This window comes from Lepisosteus oculatus, chromosome 8 (assembly GCF_040954835.1).
Source record: "Lepisosteus oculatus isolate fLepOcu1 chromosome 8, fLepOcu1.hap2, whole genome shotgun sequence".
Taxonomy (NCBI): domain Eukaryota; kingdom Metazoa; phylum Chordata; class Actinopteri; order Semionotiformes; family Lepisosteidae; genus Lepisosteus; species Lepisosteus oculatus.
Window position 1 is genome coordinate 12,211,417 of NC_090703.1, and position 20,486 is coordinate 12,231,902.

Here is a 20,486-nt window from a genome sequence, read left to right on the forward strand (position 1 = left end):
TTTTCATTAATTTCCCAGTTAACCAGCCTAAACCTCAGATTGCTACAAGTAACATTCCTGTCCTACACATGTGAGCATACCCTTGTACAAAACTCATTTGAAGCTCTCAATATGCAACATTTTATTTGCTGACAGTGTTGTTGCAAGCCCTAATCAAACATTTCCAAATAACCTGAGCTTTATTTTCATGCTTGTATATTTAGCAGACACAGTTCACACAAAAGCAATAACCTGGAGAACATTAAATGGCTCCAAAAAGACAGTATAAACCATAATTTGAAGCATCTATCTACATATACAGAATAAAGCAAACAATCTGACTCTACACAGAATAGTCCCTAACTGTATCACATTCCCCCTTCTTTCTGTGAAGTCAACCTCTGCAACCATTGTAAAAGCCATCATGTCTGCAAGTAGCTAGATTCATGATGATCAATAAGCCAGGCAACATTCATAAGGCATTTATTTCTAAGCAGGGTATTGACATCGGAGAATTGTTAGCACATTTTCCAGCTTTAACTAATGTTAAAGATTCACATTTTCAAATGTTCAGATTTTGAGTTGACAGAGTCCCAAGGCTGCCACCTCCTGGCTGTCCTTTGTATTATTTCATATCAAACAGATAAAAAAAATATATTTTTTTTAATTGTAGAAATTGAAATAATTGATACAGTATACATAACACATAGTACTGTTTTATACCGAAAATGTTTAAGTGAATAGATTTGCCCAGTAACTGTTAGCTGTACAATACCTACTGTACAGGATGTGTCCATGTTATTATTTGTATATCAGTGTGCCAAAGTGGATCCTAATACTTAAAACCCCTTTTTGTATGTACGACGGTCCACTTTTTAACTTTTTAACACAAGATAGATAATATTTACTCTCAATTTCCTACAAATGATGGTTCAGGCCAAAAAAAGGTGAATTTATCTTGGTGCAAATGAATCAATAGTATTATTTAAAAAAACATTAGAGGCTATGTTTTTTATTAACAAAATGTGTTTAGGTTTAAATATATTTTTCATAAACTGAATATATATATATATTCTGAATTAAAATGATACCACACAAAGATGGTGCTTTGTGATAAGTAAAACTAAATATTCCATAGACATGTCAGCTGATGCGGAAAATTCATATTTCACTCTTATAAATTTTATGAAAGGACTCTACCTCAGTTTTCATTTATCTGACCCCTTGCCATTATCAGCAGGAAATTCTCATCAATGCAACACAATAGCAACTCGCTCTGAGCTTACAAAGATTTACTAAATCCTCGCCCTCGCTCTTTTGAAAAGGCTTCCATTCGTTTTTTTCAGCTGACACCTTGTGCAGCATGACTAAGAAAAGACTGTAAAGGGAGAAAGAAATTATTCAAATATGAAGAGTGTATTCCCCTTTTCAAAACAAGCTTCCTTTTAAATGGGTTTGTTGAAATTAAAACATCTTTTTAAGCTTTTAAAATAGTAGCATTTCTAATAATGTACTGCAGACATAAAATAGCCATTATGCTTGTTTTAGAATGTAATGCTGAAATTTCCCAAATTAGGGACCTGCATGATCATTAAGTCCGCTGTTTTGCAACACTGGTCCTGTACCATCTGGTTTTTGTTCCTGGGTAGTAAACCATGGGCTAATTGATTTTTTTAAAAACAATATGCTTCTCAAAAAGTTGAACGGGATTTGTATGTGCCAACAATTTCTGGTGATTTAATATCAAACACTAGTTAAATATTGCCCAATGTTTAACCAGACAGACCTCTGTGTTTGATACACTGTCGATCCCACCTGTGTATGTCCATAACATTTAAGAAAGCTAACGAGAGAATGATTATGTTTCTGTTTGATAAAAAAAAATCCCGAAGTACAATATTTTTTAAACTAAGGCCTGGGTACAGAAGCAGGAAAACAAAAAGCAAAAGTAAATCATTTAAAGGCATCAGTAGCACCAGTAATTAAAAGCTCAGTTCTAATGAAAACCAGGAGACACAAGAGTCTCCCAGGTCCAAGGTTGAGAACTCCTAGATTAAGTAATTCAATATATTTTGATAAAGAGAATGTGTGATTCTTAAGAAATGTTATTTGTGTCAAAGGTTTGCATTTAATATGTTCTGAATGTATTCTAAACACATGATGTTAGTTTGGTAGCTTTTTTAATCAGTAAAATGTATCTTGCATAGATGTGCTGAACAAGGACCATTAAAAAACTGGCACAATTGAACTAGTCTGAGAAGCTAGTTTCCTTAATATAATTTCAGCTGATGCAGTGCACAGGAATCCACCATGTATGGAATAAGTATGTTATGCAATGTACTGTTCACACTGGGTGAATGCATGGCTACAACAAGTACACAATTTGGATGTTCAAAAAGCAAGCCTTAGTACTTCCCTGGTTGGTGCAGTTTTATTTTAACGCAACGGATCTGCAAAAAGTACTGGATCATGCTGTACTCCTGAACCTTAGGACCACATAATTTGCATTTCTGAGACACAAATCAATCGTATGAACATACGCAGTTACATTCGTCAGCAAAACTGTTTCTTTTTTCCAAATCGGTATGGATTTCAAGAATATATAGTACAAGTGAGAGCGCAGCGTGCAATGTTTCTGCAGTAACTTAAGTCATCATTCCGAAAAAAGAGTGAGGTTTAGATTCTGCCAATGTCCATGAATGCTTTGTGAACATTAATTTTGAATTGCCCTAGTTAAGTCTAACATGTAGGCTTTTGATCTGCCTGAAATAAAACAACGAAAACCAGAGACTTAGAAATATGGGGAAAAGAAACAAAAGTCAAAACTGCTTCCTACATTCTGTAGGTGATACCCGAGTTCCGCTTATTTTTTGAAAAGCTTTAATTTAATATACACCGAGCAACTTATCACTTACAAAAGCAATTAGTTCAAAAGGTTATCATCTGGAAAAGGATTATTTTGTAATAAGTGCATTTAGTATTTTACCGATCAAACAGGACAAGTACATTTGCTATGCTGATGAACTCTGGTCAATCAAGTAGGGGTCACTGTGAAAGTCAAATCATCAATTAATTTAAATTTAATTAATATCTGAATTAAATATTTTATTTTCATTAAAATATAGATTCATACATTGTTATGTTTCTTTTTGATGCTCAGTATTATTTGCAGAAGAAGATGTTAAAACACGTTAGTTTTTTTAAACAAATGTGTCAGATTCAGTTGATTATTTTTAATATTGTAATGCTTATACTGAACTGTCAAAATAAAAGGTATTTTCTTGCAAAACAAAGTATGTGTTTTATCATCATTCAAAGTAACATTTGGAGCAAACAAAACCCAGGTTTTAAGAGAAAACTAGAATTTAAACATAAGCAGCAAATCAGTTAGATTTAAACTACAATAAATCAAGCAAAAAAAACATTTTCTTTTGGTAATTTATTGGATAGTGAAACTTGATATTATTAGAATTATACACAAATTAATCAATTTCTTATGCCCGGCCCAGAGCAAATCAGGAAAATTCTGTAAAAGTTTAATTTTTCAAACAATTTGTACCAGTTTGGACTGATTTTAGGGTACTATAAAATGAAAAAAATAAAATCCTGTACATTTCTTTAGTGCCAGAGCCAATATTAAAATAAAAACATATAATCAACTCTAAACAGTTAAATTTAGTATACCACTAATTCAATTAAATGTAGTTTTATACAAGTGGCATTGGCTTGCTAGTGAAATAAAAATTAGAAGGATATGGCCTGATGAAATCCAGGGAAGAACATATTATGGGGAAAATCACACTGAATACTGTATTAATTTTAGTGGGATTCACAGGACTTTCAATATGGTTGGCACTGTACAGATTAAGGACACAAATGTAATTGCGGAATTGGTAACTATTCATATAGCAGTGTTAATTCCCCGACAACCTTCTTACATTCCCAAAAAGAAAACAAATGTGCTTCTATATCCAAGTATTGACACACACAAACACATCTCTTCAGTCCTCCTGCCATTCCTCCTTGGCCCAGTCAGGCAATCGGGTGGAGTACTCAAAGTTAGGGCCTTTATACTTCAGGGCATGAAGGTACATTATCAGCTCCTTTTCTGTAGGATCTTTCCGCACAATTTTACACTCACTACATAAGGGGTCTTTAACAACTTTAGGAGATTCTGATCTCGTACCAGTATCATCCAGTTCTTCTCTTTGTACATTCTCTTTGTTCTTTGTACATCCTCTCTCTGAGCCCAAATTATCTGCAAGATCTTCTCTCACTTTGCTGTGCCCCACTTCCACAGTGGTATCACACTGAGGTTCAGCAGCAGAAAATCCTGAATGATTCCCAGGCACACTGTCTGTGCTTTGAATACTCTTATTGGCACTATTAGTTAAAAACTTAGTTTTTCTTTCAGTTGTGCAACTGTCATCCTTGTGTAAATTAGACAGCTCTGCTTCGGGGAAATCACAGACACTTACCACCTCAGCCTTTTCATCGGATCTACAACTTTTCTTGTCTGCCCCACACTTACTTTCAGCCACGTCACAGCTACTCACATGTGCCACACCTTCCTTCCCCTGCATCAGCGCGCCACCAGGCAGATCCTCTTCGGTGATGTCCAGAAGATGAAGGCTCTCCTTGGCCCGATGTTCCTCCACCAGGGCCCTGAGGAGCTGCTCGTCATCCACACCGATGTGGCCCCCCTTGCCTCTCTCAGGCCCCCACGCCGCCGAGCAGTATATGGGGTCGTTGAGGATGGGGTGACCCAGGAACTGCAAGTGGACGCGGATCTGGTGGGTACGCCCAGTCAGAGGCCGGCATTGCACCACGCTGGAGCGGCCGTCGGTGCGGAGCCTGTGGAACACCGTGCGGCAGGGCTTCCCCCGCGGGTCAACGCGGCACACGCCCACTTTGTAGGAAACCACCAAGATCGGCTCCTCGCACACCAGCTCTCCCTCCGGGAACACCCCCAACACCCGGCACACATACTCCTTTTCCAGCTGCAAGACAAGAGCACCCCCCTGAGCCTCACTGGGGATAACCTCCAAACCCTCCACGTCTCCGCGACTCATTTAAAATATTCCCATTCACAACTCGGAGGTTGCGCTTCAATCACAGTCGCAAAAACATACTGTGTTAGCAAAACGTGGATAACTACGTTCATAGGTTTATAAAAAAAAGCTCCTCTGTAAATCTAGTTTGAACCCTAGTTTGACATACTGACAACGCAGTAAAGCTCCGCGGAGCAGCAGAGGACGGAACAGATTTCCGATGCCAGCAAAACAAAATTTGCAACTGTCCTAAGGGTACGACAGCAGTAGAAGGCGATGTCCCCCTGACTCACCTGCCTGTCGCGCACCAGCTGGTCCAGTCGTTGCGAGGCCTCCAGTGTGCGGGCGAACAGCAGCACGCCCGAGGTCAGCCGGTCCAGCCGGTGCACTGTGTGCAGGCTGCTCAGCCCCCGCTCCTTCCCCAAGATGAAGATCACGGTGTTGTGGCGGAAGCGGCCGCAGGGATGAACAGGCAGCGAGGCCGGCTTGTCCACCACCAGCAGCTCTCCGTCATCCACCAGGATCTCCATGGGCTTGGCACTCACTGGCGGCTCATGGCGGTGCACGGTGTTCCTGAGGAAGTCGTTGTTCTGCAAGTGAGTTGGGGGCACACAACAGCCTTTACTGACTTGCTGAAGGATACAGATCAGGGCATCAAAGCAACACAGTGTAGAGAAATCAGTTACCTGCTGGAATGTAGCCAGGGATGATATTGCTGCAGTAAATAAGACTGAATGACTTGATCATTTTTTAAAAAACAACTAATTTAAAACTAATTCAACAGAGGGTTGAAAAATTCTCAATTGTCTGAATTCAGGGCTTATTTACTACAGTTTTTTTGTGTGTTTAGTAAGTTAAAGAGGGTAGAGTTGCCAGTAAAACCTAGAGATTTTTTCCCTTTTCTGAGATGTCTTGGAACAGTGCACTATAAAAGCCAAAATTCAACGACAGGCTATTAACTTCAGGGTGCAAAACGTACTGCTGGCGTGATTTCTCCCTGTACCTGAGAAAGGGTGCTATTCGTTTGAGTTTATTTTCATTACAGTAGAATAAAACATGATGAAACATCACATGCACCATAGAAGACTTACCTTAAGAATTATATTAAGGTCCTCAACAGGCTTCTCATTCAGTCTGATTCGGCCTTTCTTGGCAGCCTGTATATAATACTCCAAAGGTTCAGCGCGAAACTCGGTACGAAACACTTCAAGCAGGCTTTTACCAACCCAGCGGCCCTTGCAGTAGGTCTGGAAGTCGAAATAATAGGGGTAGACCTTCCGGAGACCCCCCTCGAAGTAGTAACTTGTCTCTTTAAAATGCTCTTGGCTGAAGCTGACGCCGGGGTTTCGCTTCTGAGGCGGAGGCACATACCTCTCTCCCGGCGGAAGCTTCTTTCCTCCTCCGCCTCGTCGCTTCTTTCTGCGACTGTCATGTTCAGGCTCCTCGATCTCGGCGATTTTCCGTTTTGTTATTTCTATTTTGCCTGAAGCTGCGGTACCACTGTCCGCTTCACCTTTTCTTTCTACGGGATTACTAGTATCCATTTGCCCAAATGGATGAACTGAGTTATGATGAATTGCAAGACTTTGTTTCAACCTTTTCCGGGGAGAGCTGGAAACCATGCAGCTTTTGGTAACTAGACTCCACACATTTTTGTAACTGGTTGGTACCGTCAAGACAGAAGAAAAAAACCGTTGAATCCGACCTATTTTAGTCCAGTGTTGCATGTACGAATACTTACGTTTTGATGTCCATTTACACGAAATGCATAGCTCGATACCCTGTTCGTGGTAGACAAGTTATATACTGCAATACTTAAGTTCAGTCGTGGTTATATTATGTTTAAAACTGAAAACAGTTTTTCGTATGCGGTTCTGAATACAGTTCTGGACATGAGATTCACGTGTTCTCTTTCGCAAAAGATGTTCCAAGGTCCTAGTAGCAGTAGGAGTAGATGTCGCAGTGTAATTACGTCATCAAGGACTATGTAGCTACGCCTTAAAAGAAAAGAACGTAGGAAATTTACAAACCGTTGGATGCCGTTCAACCCAGCTAGCAACTTTGGTTGCCAGTAGTTAATTATCCGATAACCTCAATGTTTGTTAAAATAAATTTCTTCAACAAGTTGTTTGGGTAATTTATTCCAGACTTCAGAAATCCTTTTGTAAAGCATCTCCTCAAATTCTTATACTCGGTTGATTCTTTAATCTGTCAGACTACCTTTGTCAATTTTGATTGAGAATTTTGAAATACTGAATGAGGTCCCTTTATAGTTTTCTCAAAACTAAAAATGTTTAGTTTTTGTTCTTGGAATGTCTCCGTGGTGGACATTCCTTTAATTGTGGGAATGTATCGGGTTGCTCTTTAGTAATATTTAGTCATTATTCTACGTGGAGTCTTACAGGCGTTACTGATGTACAATTTTAACACAAATTTGTACAATGTTAATGTAATATCCATTGATTTAAAGTCATATTGGTTTTATCTATACCGTTTGTTTTTTTATTTCTTCCCACATCTTTCAGATGTAAATTGTATCAATACAAACAACTTTTTATTAAGTACCTTCTTAAATCTTTTTTTTTTTACCAGGATGTAATACTTCACATTTGTCTGCATATGAAATGTCATCTACCATGTGTTTACACAGCCTATTTCAGTGAAACACTTCAATTCCTAAGGCACAAAAGCAAAAAGACTGAAATTCATGAAGAACAAGACAGAGTGAAGAGGTCTTGATTAGAAATAGGGAAATAACTGGAAAACCTTTAGATGTTTTTATTGACATATATTACAGTTTTATTTACAATTAGTATGCATGGTTTAAGATACTATAGACCAAAACCAACAGATGCAGATGCTGCAATCTTAATAATCCGGACTCAAACAAATTTTCTCATTGTTTAAGATTCTGTTAGTCTTACTCTTTAATTGAGTTTCTGATCTATCCTGTTCTCCAAGAATACTTGGGTGTCCCTTTAAAAAATCAGAACACCGCTATTGTTTTCTCACTCTCATTCCTATCCACATCACATCCATTGTCCAAAAAGCACAGTATTAAGCCTTGTTACTATGGTTAATCTGAAATTAGTTTCAGAAATTGGAGGCAGCTGGCAAGAATTCTGCACAGTCATCCCACTGGAGTAAAGGGGGGGTGTAACACATTGTAGTCTGTGGTTGCAATAGTTTCCCTTCAGCAACTGCAGCACCAGAACCCCTCCCTGCAGAACCCCCCTCCGAAGGATATGTCTGTCAGAGCTCTCCTCTGCGGAAGAAACACATAATAGATTGCCCATCTTGTAATGTAACGCACAAACAGCAGCAGATAGAAAAGAACAAACTAGCAAACACAGATAGGAGTCTGTCATGCCGATGCTTTCTGAACATCACTTATGATGAATCAGTGGTGGCAGCAGCCATCTTCTACGCTGTTGTGTGCTTGGGCAGCAGCATCATGACAAAAGATGCAAATAAGCTCCATAAACTCATCAAGAAGGCTGGCACTGGGCTGGGGGATGAGCCTTGACCCCATGGAGGTGGTGGCTGAGAGGAGAATGCTGACCAAGCTCACAGCCATCATGAACAACACCTCTCATCCGCTTCATGGGACTGTTACTGGGCAGCAGAGCACTTTTAGCAACAGACTGCTCCAGCTACGGTGTTCAAGGGAACGTTTCCGCAGGTCTTTCCTCCCGGCGGCTGTCAGGGTAGGCTGCCCGTGGCTAGGACTTTCAGCCCTTCATTTGCTCCTCTATGGACAGCATGTTTACTCCATTGTACTTTTTGGACAATCAGTCCGTATAAACCTATGCACATTTTGCACATATTTTATTGTTTTTACAGTGACTATGATCAGCACATTTTGCACACACCTATGTATTTATTTTTATTTATCTTGTTTGTCTTTTGTTTTATAACTATTCTGATGTCTGTTTTGCTTGTCTTGGGCTGGACTGCTGTAACACATCAATTTCCCTACGGGATTAATAAAGTATTATCTATCTATCTGATCTCTGACTTTTGTTTTTTATCACCGAGGTAAAAGAAGCATCTGTACACGACAGCAGTATGTTCATGTAGAAGAACGAAAAACTGTCCATTTTGAAGCAGGTCAGTGGTAGGACTTTAAAGCCAGCTGACGGGAAAAATGTTTCCACCAGCTTGAAAGTGGTCATGCTGAATACACTGATTTGTAATGAGCATATTGTGATTCACCTTATATGTATCAAACACAACTTACTACTGCAGATAAATGTAAGATACAAATTCATTAATTTAACTCAGATAAAAGATTAATCAGATTGATTTGGTGAATATGAATAGAAGAACAACAATCAAGAGAGACCAAGGATACATATGGAGGACAGATGGACTGCTGAAGGGTTGTATTTCTGAGCTCATGACGCTGACAGATGCAGCGCTCACAGCACGCATGAAAAGCACAGATTTACACAGTTCCATCATCATACCTGGGCCATTGATGATCCTTGTCAGTGAGGGGAACATAGATGACTCCCATCAGGGCCTTCCTGGAGAAGGAGCCATCACTCTGTCTGTCATACTGCTCCAGCACCTGGCTTCCTCCCTCGGGACCCACAGGCAGGACCAGCCTCCCCCCTGGCTTCAGCTGGGCCAACAGCTGCCACAAGGCACACAATGGGTCATTTCTTCCCTCACAATATTTTCATATCCGTCTGTATATGTCGACTGAAATACACCGTCTTTCTTCCGTTCAGTTCCCTAATGGTGACAGTCTGCAAAAAGCTTCACCTACCCACTGCTGCCCACAGGTAAATCCTAAACTGCTACAGAAAAGCTACAGGTGGGTTTGCTCCCAAGCCTAAACACAGCTGTATGTGTCACTCCAATACGAGAAGAAAGACATCCTGCTTAATTAAGGTGAGGTGGAACTGATGATAGGGGAGTACAGTGAGTTTATTAGTTTGGCTAAAATATTGTTTCACCAGGTGAAGACAATTACTCTGCATTGGAATAAGTGCAATCAACATAAATCCATCTTGCTGAATGTTGCCCAATTGTGCTCATTTTAACTCCATGGCAAAGCCTGCACAGGTCCACAAACCACTACTTCTAATTCCCCTCAGCCCAGTTCTTACTGCTTTGGGAACTGCAGCGGCTGCCGCGCCCACATGGATGGCATCATACGGGGCTCCCTCTGGGAAACCCTGCCGACCATCTGCCACTGGAAAAGATAAACCGATCATAAGAAATGAGAGTCCAAGAGCTTGATCACGTTTCTCGCTGCCGATCACACTGAATATTATGATCTGTTTGTCAGTTCCTATATAACATGAAGTTTTTCTTGCAATAGTATAGCAGGATGTATCACATGTCTCCATCTACCATTCGTTTTAGTTACTTTAAACAAAGGCAACTGGAAAAACTGAAAAGACAACACAATCCTGTTGTCTCACTGTGCAGCTACCTCTAAGAATTTAAATTAAGTTATTTAAGTTATCATGGTATATTAGTGCCACAGATGTCACCCTGCAACTCACAACTGGCAACCCAATGAAGCTAAGCAGGTGTGAGCGTGGTCAGTACCTGGATGGGAGACCTCCTGGGAAAAACTAAGGTTTCTGCTGGAAGAGGTGTTAGTGGGGCCAGCAGGGGGCGCTCACCCTGCAGTTCATGTGGGTCCTAATGCCCCAGTGTAGTGACGGGGACACTATACTGTAAACAGGCGCCGTCCTTCAGATGAGACGTAAAACCGAGGTCCTGACTCTCTGTGGTAATTAAAAATCCCAGGGCATTTCTTGAAAAGAGTAGGGGTGTAACCCTGTCCTGGCCAAATTTCCCATTGGCCCTTACCAATCGTGGCCTCCTAATAATCCCCCTCTATGAATTGGCTTCATTACTCTGCTCTCCTCCACACTGATAGCTGATGTGTGGTGAGCGTTCTGGCGGAGGTGGAGGGGAATCCCCATTACCTGTAAAGTGCTTTGAGTGGAGTGTCCAGAAAAGTGCTGTATAAGTGTAAGCAATTATTATTATTATTATTATTATTATTACTTACTCGGGGTAAGAAGAGCCACTCTCATACAGGGTACAGATTAGCTGCAAAAGCAATTACATAGGCCCCCCCTAGGCAAGAGATTCCTGTTCTTACCAAGAAGCTTAACCCGTCCAGAGGTGAGCAGGTCTGGGTCATCGGCTTGGACATTTCGAATGGATTCCTCCACAAGCTCAGCAATGTGCTCAATTCCAATCACCCTCCCCGAACAACCCACCTGACCAGGGACAGAACAGCCGGGGAGAGAAGGGTATGCTGAGAACATATACTGCACAACGAGCAGAAATTAAACTGGATATCACAGATGATCCTCTGTTTTTTCATCACCAGTGAATACCCCACTTGTGTTATTGACGGTGCCCTCACCCGAGCCAAAAACAGCCATCAGGATCATCAGCTCGATCAGGAACTCCCGGCCTAGCAACCGCATTCCTTTGGTGCTTCCCTACCACCCTAACACACTCTCTATCCCCAGGACCATTAACAACAACTTTCCTATCCTACAGGATGATCCCTCCAATGGGGCCCTCTTTCCTGACCCCGACCACCTAACCTACGTAACCTTGACAATCGAAGAAGGATCCACAGCTGAAACGTTGTGTTTTCTTTCTTCTCTTTTCAGCACGGAATAAACTTATTACTTGTTCCTTTGCAGCCTATGCATGCTGTCATAGCTACACACCTGAACGACTTATCAAAAAATATTAATTTATCTGAAGATGTTGCTTCAGATAGGCAGAGTTAGGGCCCCAGAAGGAAGGTACTGTAATAATACTTTCAAAGGCAGCAGTGAACTTTCAACATACCATTCTTGCAAAGCAGGCAGTGAGATAGCCACTGCCCGAGCCCACATCCAGGGCTGTGGCTCCTTCAGTCAGCTTGTCTCTCAGCACCTCCAAAGCATGGGCATGCTGCACAAGACAAACACACTCACGTGCCGTTAACTTAATCTGAATGAAAGCCAAGGCAGAATACAGTATTTAAGAGACTTAAAACCAATTGCTGCCGAGATGTTTGCCCCTTTTCTCTAAAAAAGAAAAAAGGCTGAAAACATAACATCATCAAAAATAAACTCCCACTTGAGGAATGTCAAACATTTAAAGTCGAGACAAAGGCATTCCATTATGTCTTATATGAACCACTGAATGCATTCAATAAGTTTTTCATGATCCAATATACTGTAACATAACAAAGTGACAAACAATACAGGTTAAGCTATACAGAAAGCATAGGTTGTCACAATGTTTTTTATTTTTACTTCAATCGTTACAGTAACACTTACAATGCCTTCACGATTTGTGATGGTATTTGACTTACCATGTGTGGGGCACTAATGGTAGCCTTGTACCCTGCGACAACAAATATAAAGTCAATTAGTCACCGGTGCCTGTAATAGGGCTCCATTCAACTACCTAGATACAGTATGTAAATGTAGAAATTACTTGGTACGGAGAAACATGGATTTCTAAATAAAATATATTTCATACTTTTCAATTACTAATAACCTTTAAAATCACAATTTGCAAATAAGTCTCATAGCTAAAATTTACAGAAATTCATACTACATCTCAAAGAGCGAAGCTAATAAACCAGTCATATGTAATCTGCAAAGCTCATCTGTGTAATTGTAAAGTATACCTATAGACTGTGGTGCATCCATATAGGGAAAGTCTTTAGTGTAGTGCCCACGGTCTGTGGCCAGCATCACATTAAACACGCTGTCAGATGTAATTACTCCGCGATCTTAAGAAAAAGATGTAAAAAAACAAACAATGAAATAAACACGCAAACAAAAAAGAAGAATCCTGTTTTCTTTTACTGAACAGTGAAGACACCCCTTCTTCCAAAGAGGCCCCAATCCATGTGTACATGTATCTCTGTACATCCCTTAATGAAACGGACTCAACAATGCATAGATCAGCGTGCAACAAGTACACAAAAGAGCTATGTGAACAACATACATTACGTCAAATACCACTGCGCTACTTGTCGAGGTGCGATTGTAATTTAAAGGCAATCTCAAAACCAAGTGGTAAGGTTATTTCCTTTTCTATCAGGACAATCATGCAGTGGTCATTCCAGGTTACCCTTGAGCCGGGTGATGAGCTCTGCATGTGTTCTGCCATTGGACAGGCGCGCCATGGTCCTGGACAGCAGCACACCCATTGGGAAAGCTACTGTAGCCAAGAGACTAACAAGTCGCATTTCCCACACTGAGTCAGCCCTGCCAAACACACAAAACCAACAGTCAGAAACGTTAGACAGAAATCCGAGACCTGCCCAATGACCTTGAAATAATCCATTTCCCCCTTCCCTGACACCAAAAAACACAGTTTGTGGGCACGTTCACTGTATGAAGACCTTACTGACACAATAAACGCTTTTATTGACACATTTCATCACATGGTTAGTTAAACTATATGGGATTTGTACATGTTTAAACGAAATCAAACACAAAAGCATCATAAGAGTAAATTATTCTTTCTGATTTTACTGTGTATTGATCACGTCTAATTTTAAATGCTTGGATCTCTAACAATTCATCTCAAAAGAAAATAAATCACATAGCCTTACTGGGTATTTCTGTCTACATTGATGATGATCCACAACAGCAAAAAAACAGAACTATCAAATAGACTTCTAACTGCGATGTGCTTATTGTGATACGTTGTCAAGTGGTTCCCATACACATACTGTATCACGGCCAGATGATACAACATATCTGAAGTCGCAGGATGGCTGTTTTGTTACAGTAGCACAGCTAACTTTGAACAGTAAAACGGGTGTTATGCGAGACCATGTCATGATGTAACTATATAAACTGTGTAACTGAAACGAAGTTTCCAGCCAGTCGATATCAATTTTAACCGTCACGCAGAACTTGCAAAACTCTTTAACGAAACATTATTTTAATAATTCCCAATTAACGATATAATAAGCATTAGACTGTTGGTACCTATGGTAATATTTTACACAACGAGCTAGGGAAAAATTAAAATGACATTGTAATATTCGAAGAATATAAAGATGTAACGGAACATCGCTGAAGTAGAACCGAGGATAAAATCAGTTTGAAACACCGGAAACGGACACTGAAAAAACACCACCGGTACTTCGTAAATAAACTGATGTCAAAGGTGAATATTCTCCCACCACCAGTCACATTTCTGATGCGAACACCTCACCTGCACAGCTGAGCTGAGCTGAACTCCGCTTAAACTCACCAACACTTTGTAATACTTTACGGCACTGAACCTCCATGGAAGGGGTGGGAAATGTTGCCTAAGAAAACTATTTTACCCAATAGCGTTACAGCTTCAAGTTAAACTGACAGACAAAGCGCCAAATCAGATTACCAAAAGTACCACAACCTCATACATGATTGGTTGCTTGGAATGTCATTCTACCCCTTCCCTGAGATATGCTAAATCGTTTTGCGGGCAGATAACAGGAAGAAGGATTTCATTTAACATAAATAGAAAAGATGATTCCTTTGCAGTAGAATTGCTGGATTTTTGTCTTTGTTGTTTTATTATTAAACAAAGATATCTTGAATTGCTAACAGGAGGTAATTTTCGCTTTGTGTGTTTTTTTCTGTTACAATGCAAGTAAGAAAAAAAGCTCTACATTTCAGGTTAGCCATACTGATAGTTGCGATTGCTTCAAAACGATATTTTTATTATGCTTTTTTCATTTGGATATATATTTCAAATATTCTCGGAAGATCAGTGCGATGTGGTTAAACGCTGACCGTCACAATTATGCAGCTGGATAAAGACGACAGACCTATTTTGCTTTTACATTATTTGTAATGTTTATCTCAACGTTTCACGTTACACGCAAAAAGATAGGTAGAGATGTGCATCCACATTTGAAGTACATCAGATATCAGCCACTTTTTACATACATGCAAATAAATATGCAGGTTATTCAAAACGATGATAAAATTAAGTGTTACAGATCAAATTCGAAATCCACAATTGTGAGGGATTCGTGGGGAAAATGCTGACAGAATTCTGCCCTTTCTTCTGATCTAGTAGACCCCGAAAGAGCGAGGGCATGATCGACAGTCTGGAGACGCAGCGGCCGCGCTCCAGCGGCGATCTCTGGTCGGAGATCTGCTCGGGGCTGCCCGGTCACGAGGCCGGGGGTCAGGCAGGGGCAGAGTTCACAGATTCTTTCGAACCGCAGCCGCACGAGAATCTGCAGCACCCCGTCGCTAACGGGACCGAGGACGCCCCCCGTCTCAGCGCATGGGCGCCCATGGCTGACTCCGAAGTGTACATTGCCAGTCTGGGTAAGTGGGGTGGGACCTTAAGACACCATGCACCGAGACGAGTTGCCCACTTGGATGGGCGAGGGGAAAGTAAAAAAAAAACAAACTAGTCTTTCGTTCGTATCTATGTATATACGCTCCTACCCCGGTATCCGAACCTAATTCGTTCGTGGAAATCTGTTCGGAAGGCGGGAGATCGTAAATCGAAAATTAAAATTCCATTATTTCTTATAGTAATAATAATTGCTTACACTTATATAGCGCTTTTCTAGACACTCCACTCAAAACGCTTTACAGGTAATGGGGACTCCCCTCAACCACCACCAATGTGCAGCATCCACCTGGATGATGCGACAGCAGCCTTAGTGCGCCAGACAACTCGCCACACACCAGCTATCTAGAGCAAAGTAATGTAGCCCATTCATAGAGGGGGATTATTAGGAGGCCACGATTGGTAAGGGCCAATGGGAAATTTGGCCAGGACGCTGGGGTTACACCCCTACTCTTTTCGAGATTTTACGTCTCATCTGAAGGACGGCGCCTGTTTACAGTATAGTGTCCCCATCACTGTACTGTGGCATTAGGACCCACATGGACCGCAGGGTGAACTAAGCAGCAACCTTAGTTTTCCCAGGAGGTCTCCCATCCAGGTACTGAGCAGGCTGCTAGCTATGGGGAAAATTCCACCCTGTTCCGAACCGAAGACAAGTTCACTCCACCTTAAACATATAATACCATACAGACCATTATAGCAAGCTTAGTGAACAATGCAGTTCTTCACCAAATAAGCCAACTATAGCTGTAAAATAATATAATATTTACATATTTCATTTTGTAGAAGATCGCTATCCAAACAATCGGCTAGAACAATGTGCACGCTGTTGTTGAATATTACGCTAAATAACCTTTTTCTCTCCCTTAAGACGCCATAATGAACAGCAACTACAAAACAAACACAAAAACACTCGCTGTGATCATAAACAAAGCGCTTAACACCAATGTCTTGCACTCGCGCAGAAACAGACAGCTGTTGGTGGCGCTGAACTCAACTGTTCGCAGAAGATTCTCGGACAAAATTGGTCACTTTCGAACTTCTAAATTGGGATTAGAGAAATTACGTTTTTATAACGAATTACAAATTACACATTCTTCATGTTCGGATTAGCGAACATTTGTATACCGAACATTCTTATACCGGGGTATAAGTGTACTTTGTTTTTCTGCATTTTTTTTAAAGAGTTGTGCTGTCTTTTGTGTCTTTTTTTATCTCCTGTCTTCTCTCTCAAGAAAACCGTCTACGCAGAATTAAGGGCCAGTCGCAGGAAGTGACGTCACGTGAAATGCTTCGCACCCTCTCTCAAGCCAGGAAGGAATGCTGGGATAGATTCCTCCAGGACGAACAAATCTCAGACCTCTTTCAGGAAGGCAGTGACTTTGACCAGAGGTGAGTGGACAGTGGGAGTGTACCCGGCCTTTAACCTCTAATGACTAGCTCACAGATTTTAAACCACTGGCATTTGAAACTAAATGTACTAAAATAACTGGGTTTTTTTCCATCTGGCTGGTTGATTCTAGTCAATCTAGATCCAAAACAGAGTTTTGAACAATCTCAGTATTCCTAGGACAGATAGTTCATGCCTGTCGACTTTGTGTTCTTTTGTTTTGTTTTTTCATGAAGGAATCAAAGTTCTAACTTGTATTAAAAAGTATTCATCATCATGAATCATCTTTGCGAGCTATTGATATACATTTTATATATGTGAAATGTGGCAGGATTTTTTCGAACCATCATGGCGCTGAGTACTGTAGGTTAACACTCCAGGCTAGTACCTGAGGCATGAGTGAACAGTGTGCAAACAGTCTTTCTCCTTTGTGCACAGTGCCCTGGAGCAGCTAAAACGCTGGCTCCAGCCAGAGAAAGTGGCCATCAGCGCTGAAGAGCTGCAGTACCTCCTATTACCAGAGGAGCCCAGAGAGACAGCAGGCACGGAGGAGGGGCTGAGAGGAGCTGAGGCAGAGGAGCAAGATGAAGACGAAGAGAACCAGGCACCAGAAAAATAAGCATAATCTTGGCGGACTGCTGAACTGTCCTTCCAGTGATCAGTGTTACCATGTTCTGGCCAGGTGAAGAAAATTTAAATGAGCAGCAGACGCACTGCGGCTCTCAAACTGAAGGTTGACACAAAAGAATTTTAGCAATTCACATCCCTGTCGCTTCTTTCATCATTAGGCTTGGCATAATTAAATTGTGTACATACTGTATAACTGTTGAATCCCAATTCTATGACACTACAAGATTCTTCTATTACAGCCAGAGATAGTAAAAATCATTTTCAGGAAAGCTGTGGCATGTGCGGAGATTGAGGTACAGTAGATCAATTGGTATGGACAGACAGTATAGTACAATAGAATTTCAATTGACAAACTATAATAGATAGTTTTCATAAAGGATCCCGTCCTACTGTACTGTTGGTAAAACTCAACTCAGATGTCTTTCTGTACTGTACCATTTTACTGGAGCTCTACAGATGGAGGTAGAACCGAAACGAATGTTATGCTTTTGTTAAAGTAAAATACTAGAAGGTGGCTTGATATTCAATGAAACAGATGTGCAGATGCACATTACATTACAGCTCCATGGAAACAACACCCAGCCTTCTAACTTTCCTGGTGATTTTAAGGGGCTTAGTCATAGATGAGTCATTCTAGCATCCAGAGAGCTCCAAACTGAACTGGTGGAAGGGATACTGTGCAGAACGAATATGGTCAAATCGCTGCACTCTGAATCATATTTAAAACCTGAGTATTACCAGTCTGTTACCATTAAAGACAGCATATTTTTATATGGACAGGACATACTTAATTTCTGCATTATTACGTATGAAACATACTTCATACACAATTTCTGTATATATTACATATATATATAAGTTATGTAATATGCATTTGTATTTCAAACCAAAATGTGATTCCTTCCGGGCAGATGAGATGAAACTTGGAATGATATACAGTAAATAACACACTTATACTTAGCATCAGAATCAGATTGACTCTTATAATTGTGCCAAATTCACAAACTCAACAGGAAATTTGCAAAACTGGTGGTTTGGTGGTTCACTGACATTTAATTGAAGAGATGTGACATATGCAAATCAATTCTTTGAGCTTATTAAAATGATCAACTAGCGGGTGTGCTGTGTAAGTTACAGGCTAGTATGCTGTGTGGACCACACAGGAAGCAATATAACCTGTATAGCCGAAAACAGTGCTTTTTATCGATTCTGGTCCTGTCAATCAGACGTGGACCTCGCCATTGATCGGTCTGTTGAACACAACAATCAGCATCCTTCCACATGTCTACCCCACACTCACTGATATCAAAACCTGGATTCATCGCTGGTTGCTTTCAGTCTTTTTGTTTCACCAGTTTTTTAACCATTCAACAAATCAGGTCACCTCATCACCTTTGCAGAATCAAAACTCTCACTAATGAGTTGATTTTGTGCTTATATAACCAAGGCAGCCGAGTGTACAATATCACAGTCAGTAATGAATCATCAATTCTAATGCCATCAAAACATTTAATATCCAAAATCCATAATTTTATTTTTCTAAAGACTGACATGTATGGATAACATTTCTTTTGATGCTCTTTGTGTAATAATCAGATTCAGGATATGGAGAACTCTCATAAAGGTCTTCCACATGAATTGTTCATTGGGAATTGGGATTCATTAATCTTTCAAAGTTTCACAGAAATACGTTTATTATTACAGATTGTTTTTTGTATCAAAACTAATTATGGATTATAATTTATTTTGGAATTATGAAAATCATACATTTGGTTTAATATACTGAAAGGGAATCGATGCTGGTTTTGGTCTGTTGATCCCACTGACACACTGGAAAGGATAATCTAATTTAACCTATTGAAAACATATGTTGAGATGCTGTCTCGTTGTACAATGCACACATGATTTGTCAGCTGTTTTAAAATGTTGGGTCATAATGATTCATGTGCCCAAGAAGTCAGTGTTTCCCCTTTCTTTATCAATAATTGTGTAATTTCACAACACTAGACACTCAGTTTGCTGTCCTTTTGTTTGCCACCAGGTGGCAGCGTACTTGAGCAAGAACTGTAGTAATGCCTAATCCCTGTACTGTAGGTGATTTGTGACTATAACTTGTAAATGGACAGATTGTCTCCATTTCACTTTCAATTCTCAAATTGATACAAGAATAAAAGTGATAATTCAGAAGCCTTGTTCTCCTAGGCCCTTAGGTATGTGGGCCTTTGTTTTTTTTATTTTTTTGCCCTGTGCTGAAACACTAGGAGGTGCCTTTGACATATAATTCACCCTTTTCCCAATGGTTTTTGATTGATTTGCACAATACCCCGTCTGAGTCATCCTAGCTGCTGTGTTGAAGTTAAGAACAGTAGGAATACTGTATACTGTATGTTTTCTTTGAAATACAAAAAAGAACTTGTATTTCTTTTTTTAAGCATGAGTGTTTTCAATCTTCACAAAATGCATTCTTGATAAAAAGAGACTGGAGAGGTGAAATAGTAGATGTGGGGCATAAGAAGACTGAGGGTGAGGGGGGAGGTGAAGAATTTTTTTACTGAACCTGTGTTGATTAACTGATAACCAGCAGGATCAATACAGGAATCAAGGAGCTTCTTGTTTTGAAATTCTGCGATGTAACAGATTGAAAGGTTCCATCTTTACTTGCCTTTGTAACGTCTTTAAAGTGCAACATATGCAACCTGTGTTATATGAGAAAGTGTAGTGTTACCCATTTCTTTGAACTTGGAATATCCCTTCTGGTTTATCATTCCAACTTTAACCTAATGAAGCTTTATTAACTCTTAACTAAACCAACTTTGATTTTAACTGTTTTTTACACTTCGGATTTAGTCACCCAAATAACATTTTTGTGTGCCATTTCCAAGAAAAATACACAGCAGAACTTGTTATCTTTCTGACAACTCTTAGACTTAGGTGTTTATGTTGACACTCAATTTACATGTTTTAGACAATGTGGGAAAGCAATTAAATAGTCAAACAGTATGCTAGCGTATACAGTAAAATTTAAATCAACAAATGTTTTGTGCATAATATAATAGACTTGTAATGCCTTATTT

The 20,486-nt window shown here is 40.2% G+C and overlaps 3 protein-coding genes across 8 annotated transcripts; 1 reads left to right on the plus strand and 2 right to left on the minus strand.

Annotated features, from left to right (window-relative positions):
- Window positions 1–106: 106 nt before the first annotated feature.
- On the minus strand, window positions 107–7,688 carry rpusd2 (RNA pseudouridine synthase domain containing 2). Its single transcript, XM_015339262.2, has 3 exons — window positions 6,122–7,688; window positions 5,324–5,620; window positions 107–4,979 (listed from the first exon to the last, which is right to left on the minus strand). Exons 1-3 carry the CDS (start codon window positions 6,755–6,757, stop codon window positions 3,981–3,983), a joined length of 1,932 nt encoding a protein of 643 aa, XP_015194748.2. The 5' UTR covers window positions 6,758–7,688; the 3' UTR covers window positions 107–3,980.
- Window positions 7,689–7,793: 105 nt separating this feature from the next.
- pcmtl (l-isoaspartyl protein carboxyl methyltransferase, like) lies at window positions 7,794–14,356 on the minus strand. Of its 4 annotated transcripts, none has more exons than XM_069193227.1 (9): window positions 14,250–14,356; window positions 13,152–13,288; window positions 12,703–12,807; window positions 12,382–12,413; window positions 11,871–11,975; window positions 11,161–11,281; window positions 10,148–10,233; window positions 9,500–9,669; window positions 7,794–8,295 (listed from the first exon to the last, which is right to left on the minus strand). In XM_069193227.1, the coding sequence occupies exons 2-9, from the start codon at window positions 13,267–13,269 to the stop codon at window positions 8,283–8,285; spliced, it is 750 nt and encodes a 249-aa protein (XP_069049328.1). In that variant the 5' UTR covers window positions 13,270–13,288; window positions 14,250–14,356; the 3' UTR covers window positions 7,794–8,282. The 4 variants fall into 4 exon arrangements, with proteins under 4 accessions (XP_069049328.1, XP_069049327.1, XP_069049330.1 ...); XM_069193226.1 differs by having other exon boundaries at window positions 11,871–12,014; XM_069193229.1 differs by lacking the exon at window positions 12,703–12,807.
- A 128-nt stretch (window positions 14,357–14,484) lies between these two features.
- Window positions 14,485–19,599, plus strand: ccdc32 (coiled-coil domain containing 32). 3 transcript variants are annotated; one of them, XM_015339270.2, is made up of 4 exons: window positions 14,485–14,632; window positions 15,102–15,361; window positions 16,628–16,784; window positions 17,221–19,599. In XM_015339270.2, the coding sequence occupies exons 2-4, from the start codon at window positions 15,124–15,126 to the stop codon at window positions 17,399–17,401; spliced, it is 576 nt and encodes a 191-aa protein (XP_015194756.2). In that variant the 5' UTR covers window positions 14,485–14,632; window positions 15,102–15,123; the 3' UTR covers window positions 17,402–19,599. The 3 variants fall into 3 exon arrangements, with proteins under 3 accessions (XP_015194756.2, XP_006643119.2, XP_069049331.1); XM_006643056.3 differs by having other exon boundaries at window positions 15,105–15,361; XM_069193230.1 differs by lacking the exon at window positions 14,485–14,632 and adding an exon at window positions 14,652–14,698 and having other exon boundaries at window positions 15,105–15,361.
- The last annotated feature ends 887 nt before the right edge of the window (window positions 19,600–20,486 follow it).

Coding starts and splice junctions, on each gene's coding strand:
- rpusd2 (XM_015339262.2), bottom strand. CDS start 6,757: ATGCAACACTGGACTAAAATAGGTCGGATTCAACGGTTTTTTTCTTCT. Junction 5,621..6,121: donor ACCTTAATATAATTCTTAAG/GTAAGTCTTCTA, acceptor ACTCACTTGCAG/AACAACGACTTCCTCAGGAA. Junction 4,980..5,323: donor AGCTGGTGCGCGACAGGCAG/GTGAGTCAGGGG, acceptor CTTGTCTTGCAG/CTGGAAAAGGAGTATGTGTG.
- pcmtl (XM_069193226.1), bottom strand. CDS start 13,269: ATGCGACTTGTTAGTCTCTTGGCTACAGTAGCTTTCCCAATGGGTGTG. Junction 12,015..12,381: donor CCATTAGTGCCCCACACATG/GTAAGTCAAATA, acceptor GCTTTCATTCAG/ATTAAGTTAACGGCACGTGA. Junction 9,670..10,147: donor CCGCTGCAGTTCCCAAAGCA/GTAAGAACTGGG, acceptor GCCTTGTGGCAG/CTGTTGGCCCAGCTGAAGCC.
- ccdc32 (XM_069193230.1), top strand. CDS start 14,667: ATGCAAGTAAGAAAAAAAGCTCTACATTTCAG. Junction 14,699..15,104: donor AAAAAAGCTCTACATTTCAG/GTTAGCCATACT, acceptor CTGATCTAGTAG/ACCCCGAAAGAGCGAGGGCA. Junction 16,785..17,220: donor GGCAGTGACTTTGACCAGAG/GTGAGTGGACAG, acceptor CTTTGTGCACAG/TGCCCTGGAGCAGCTAAAAC.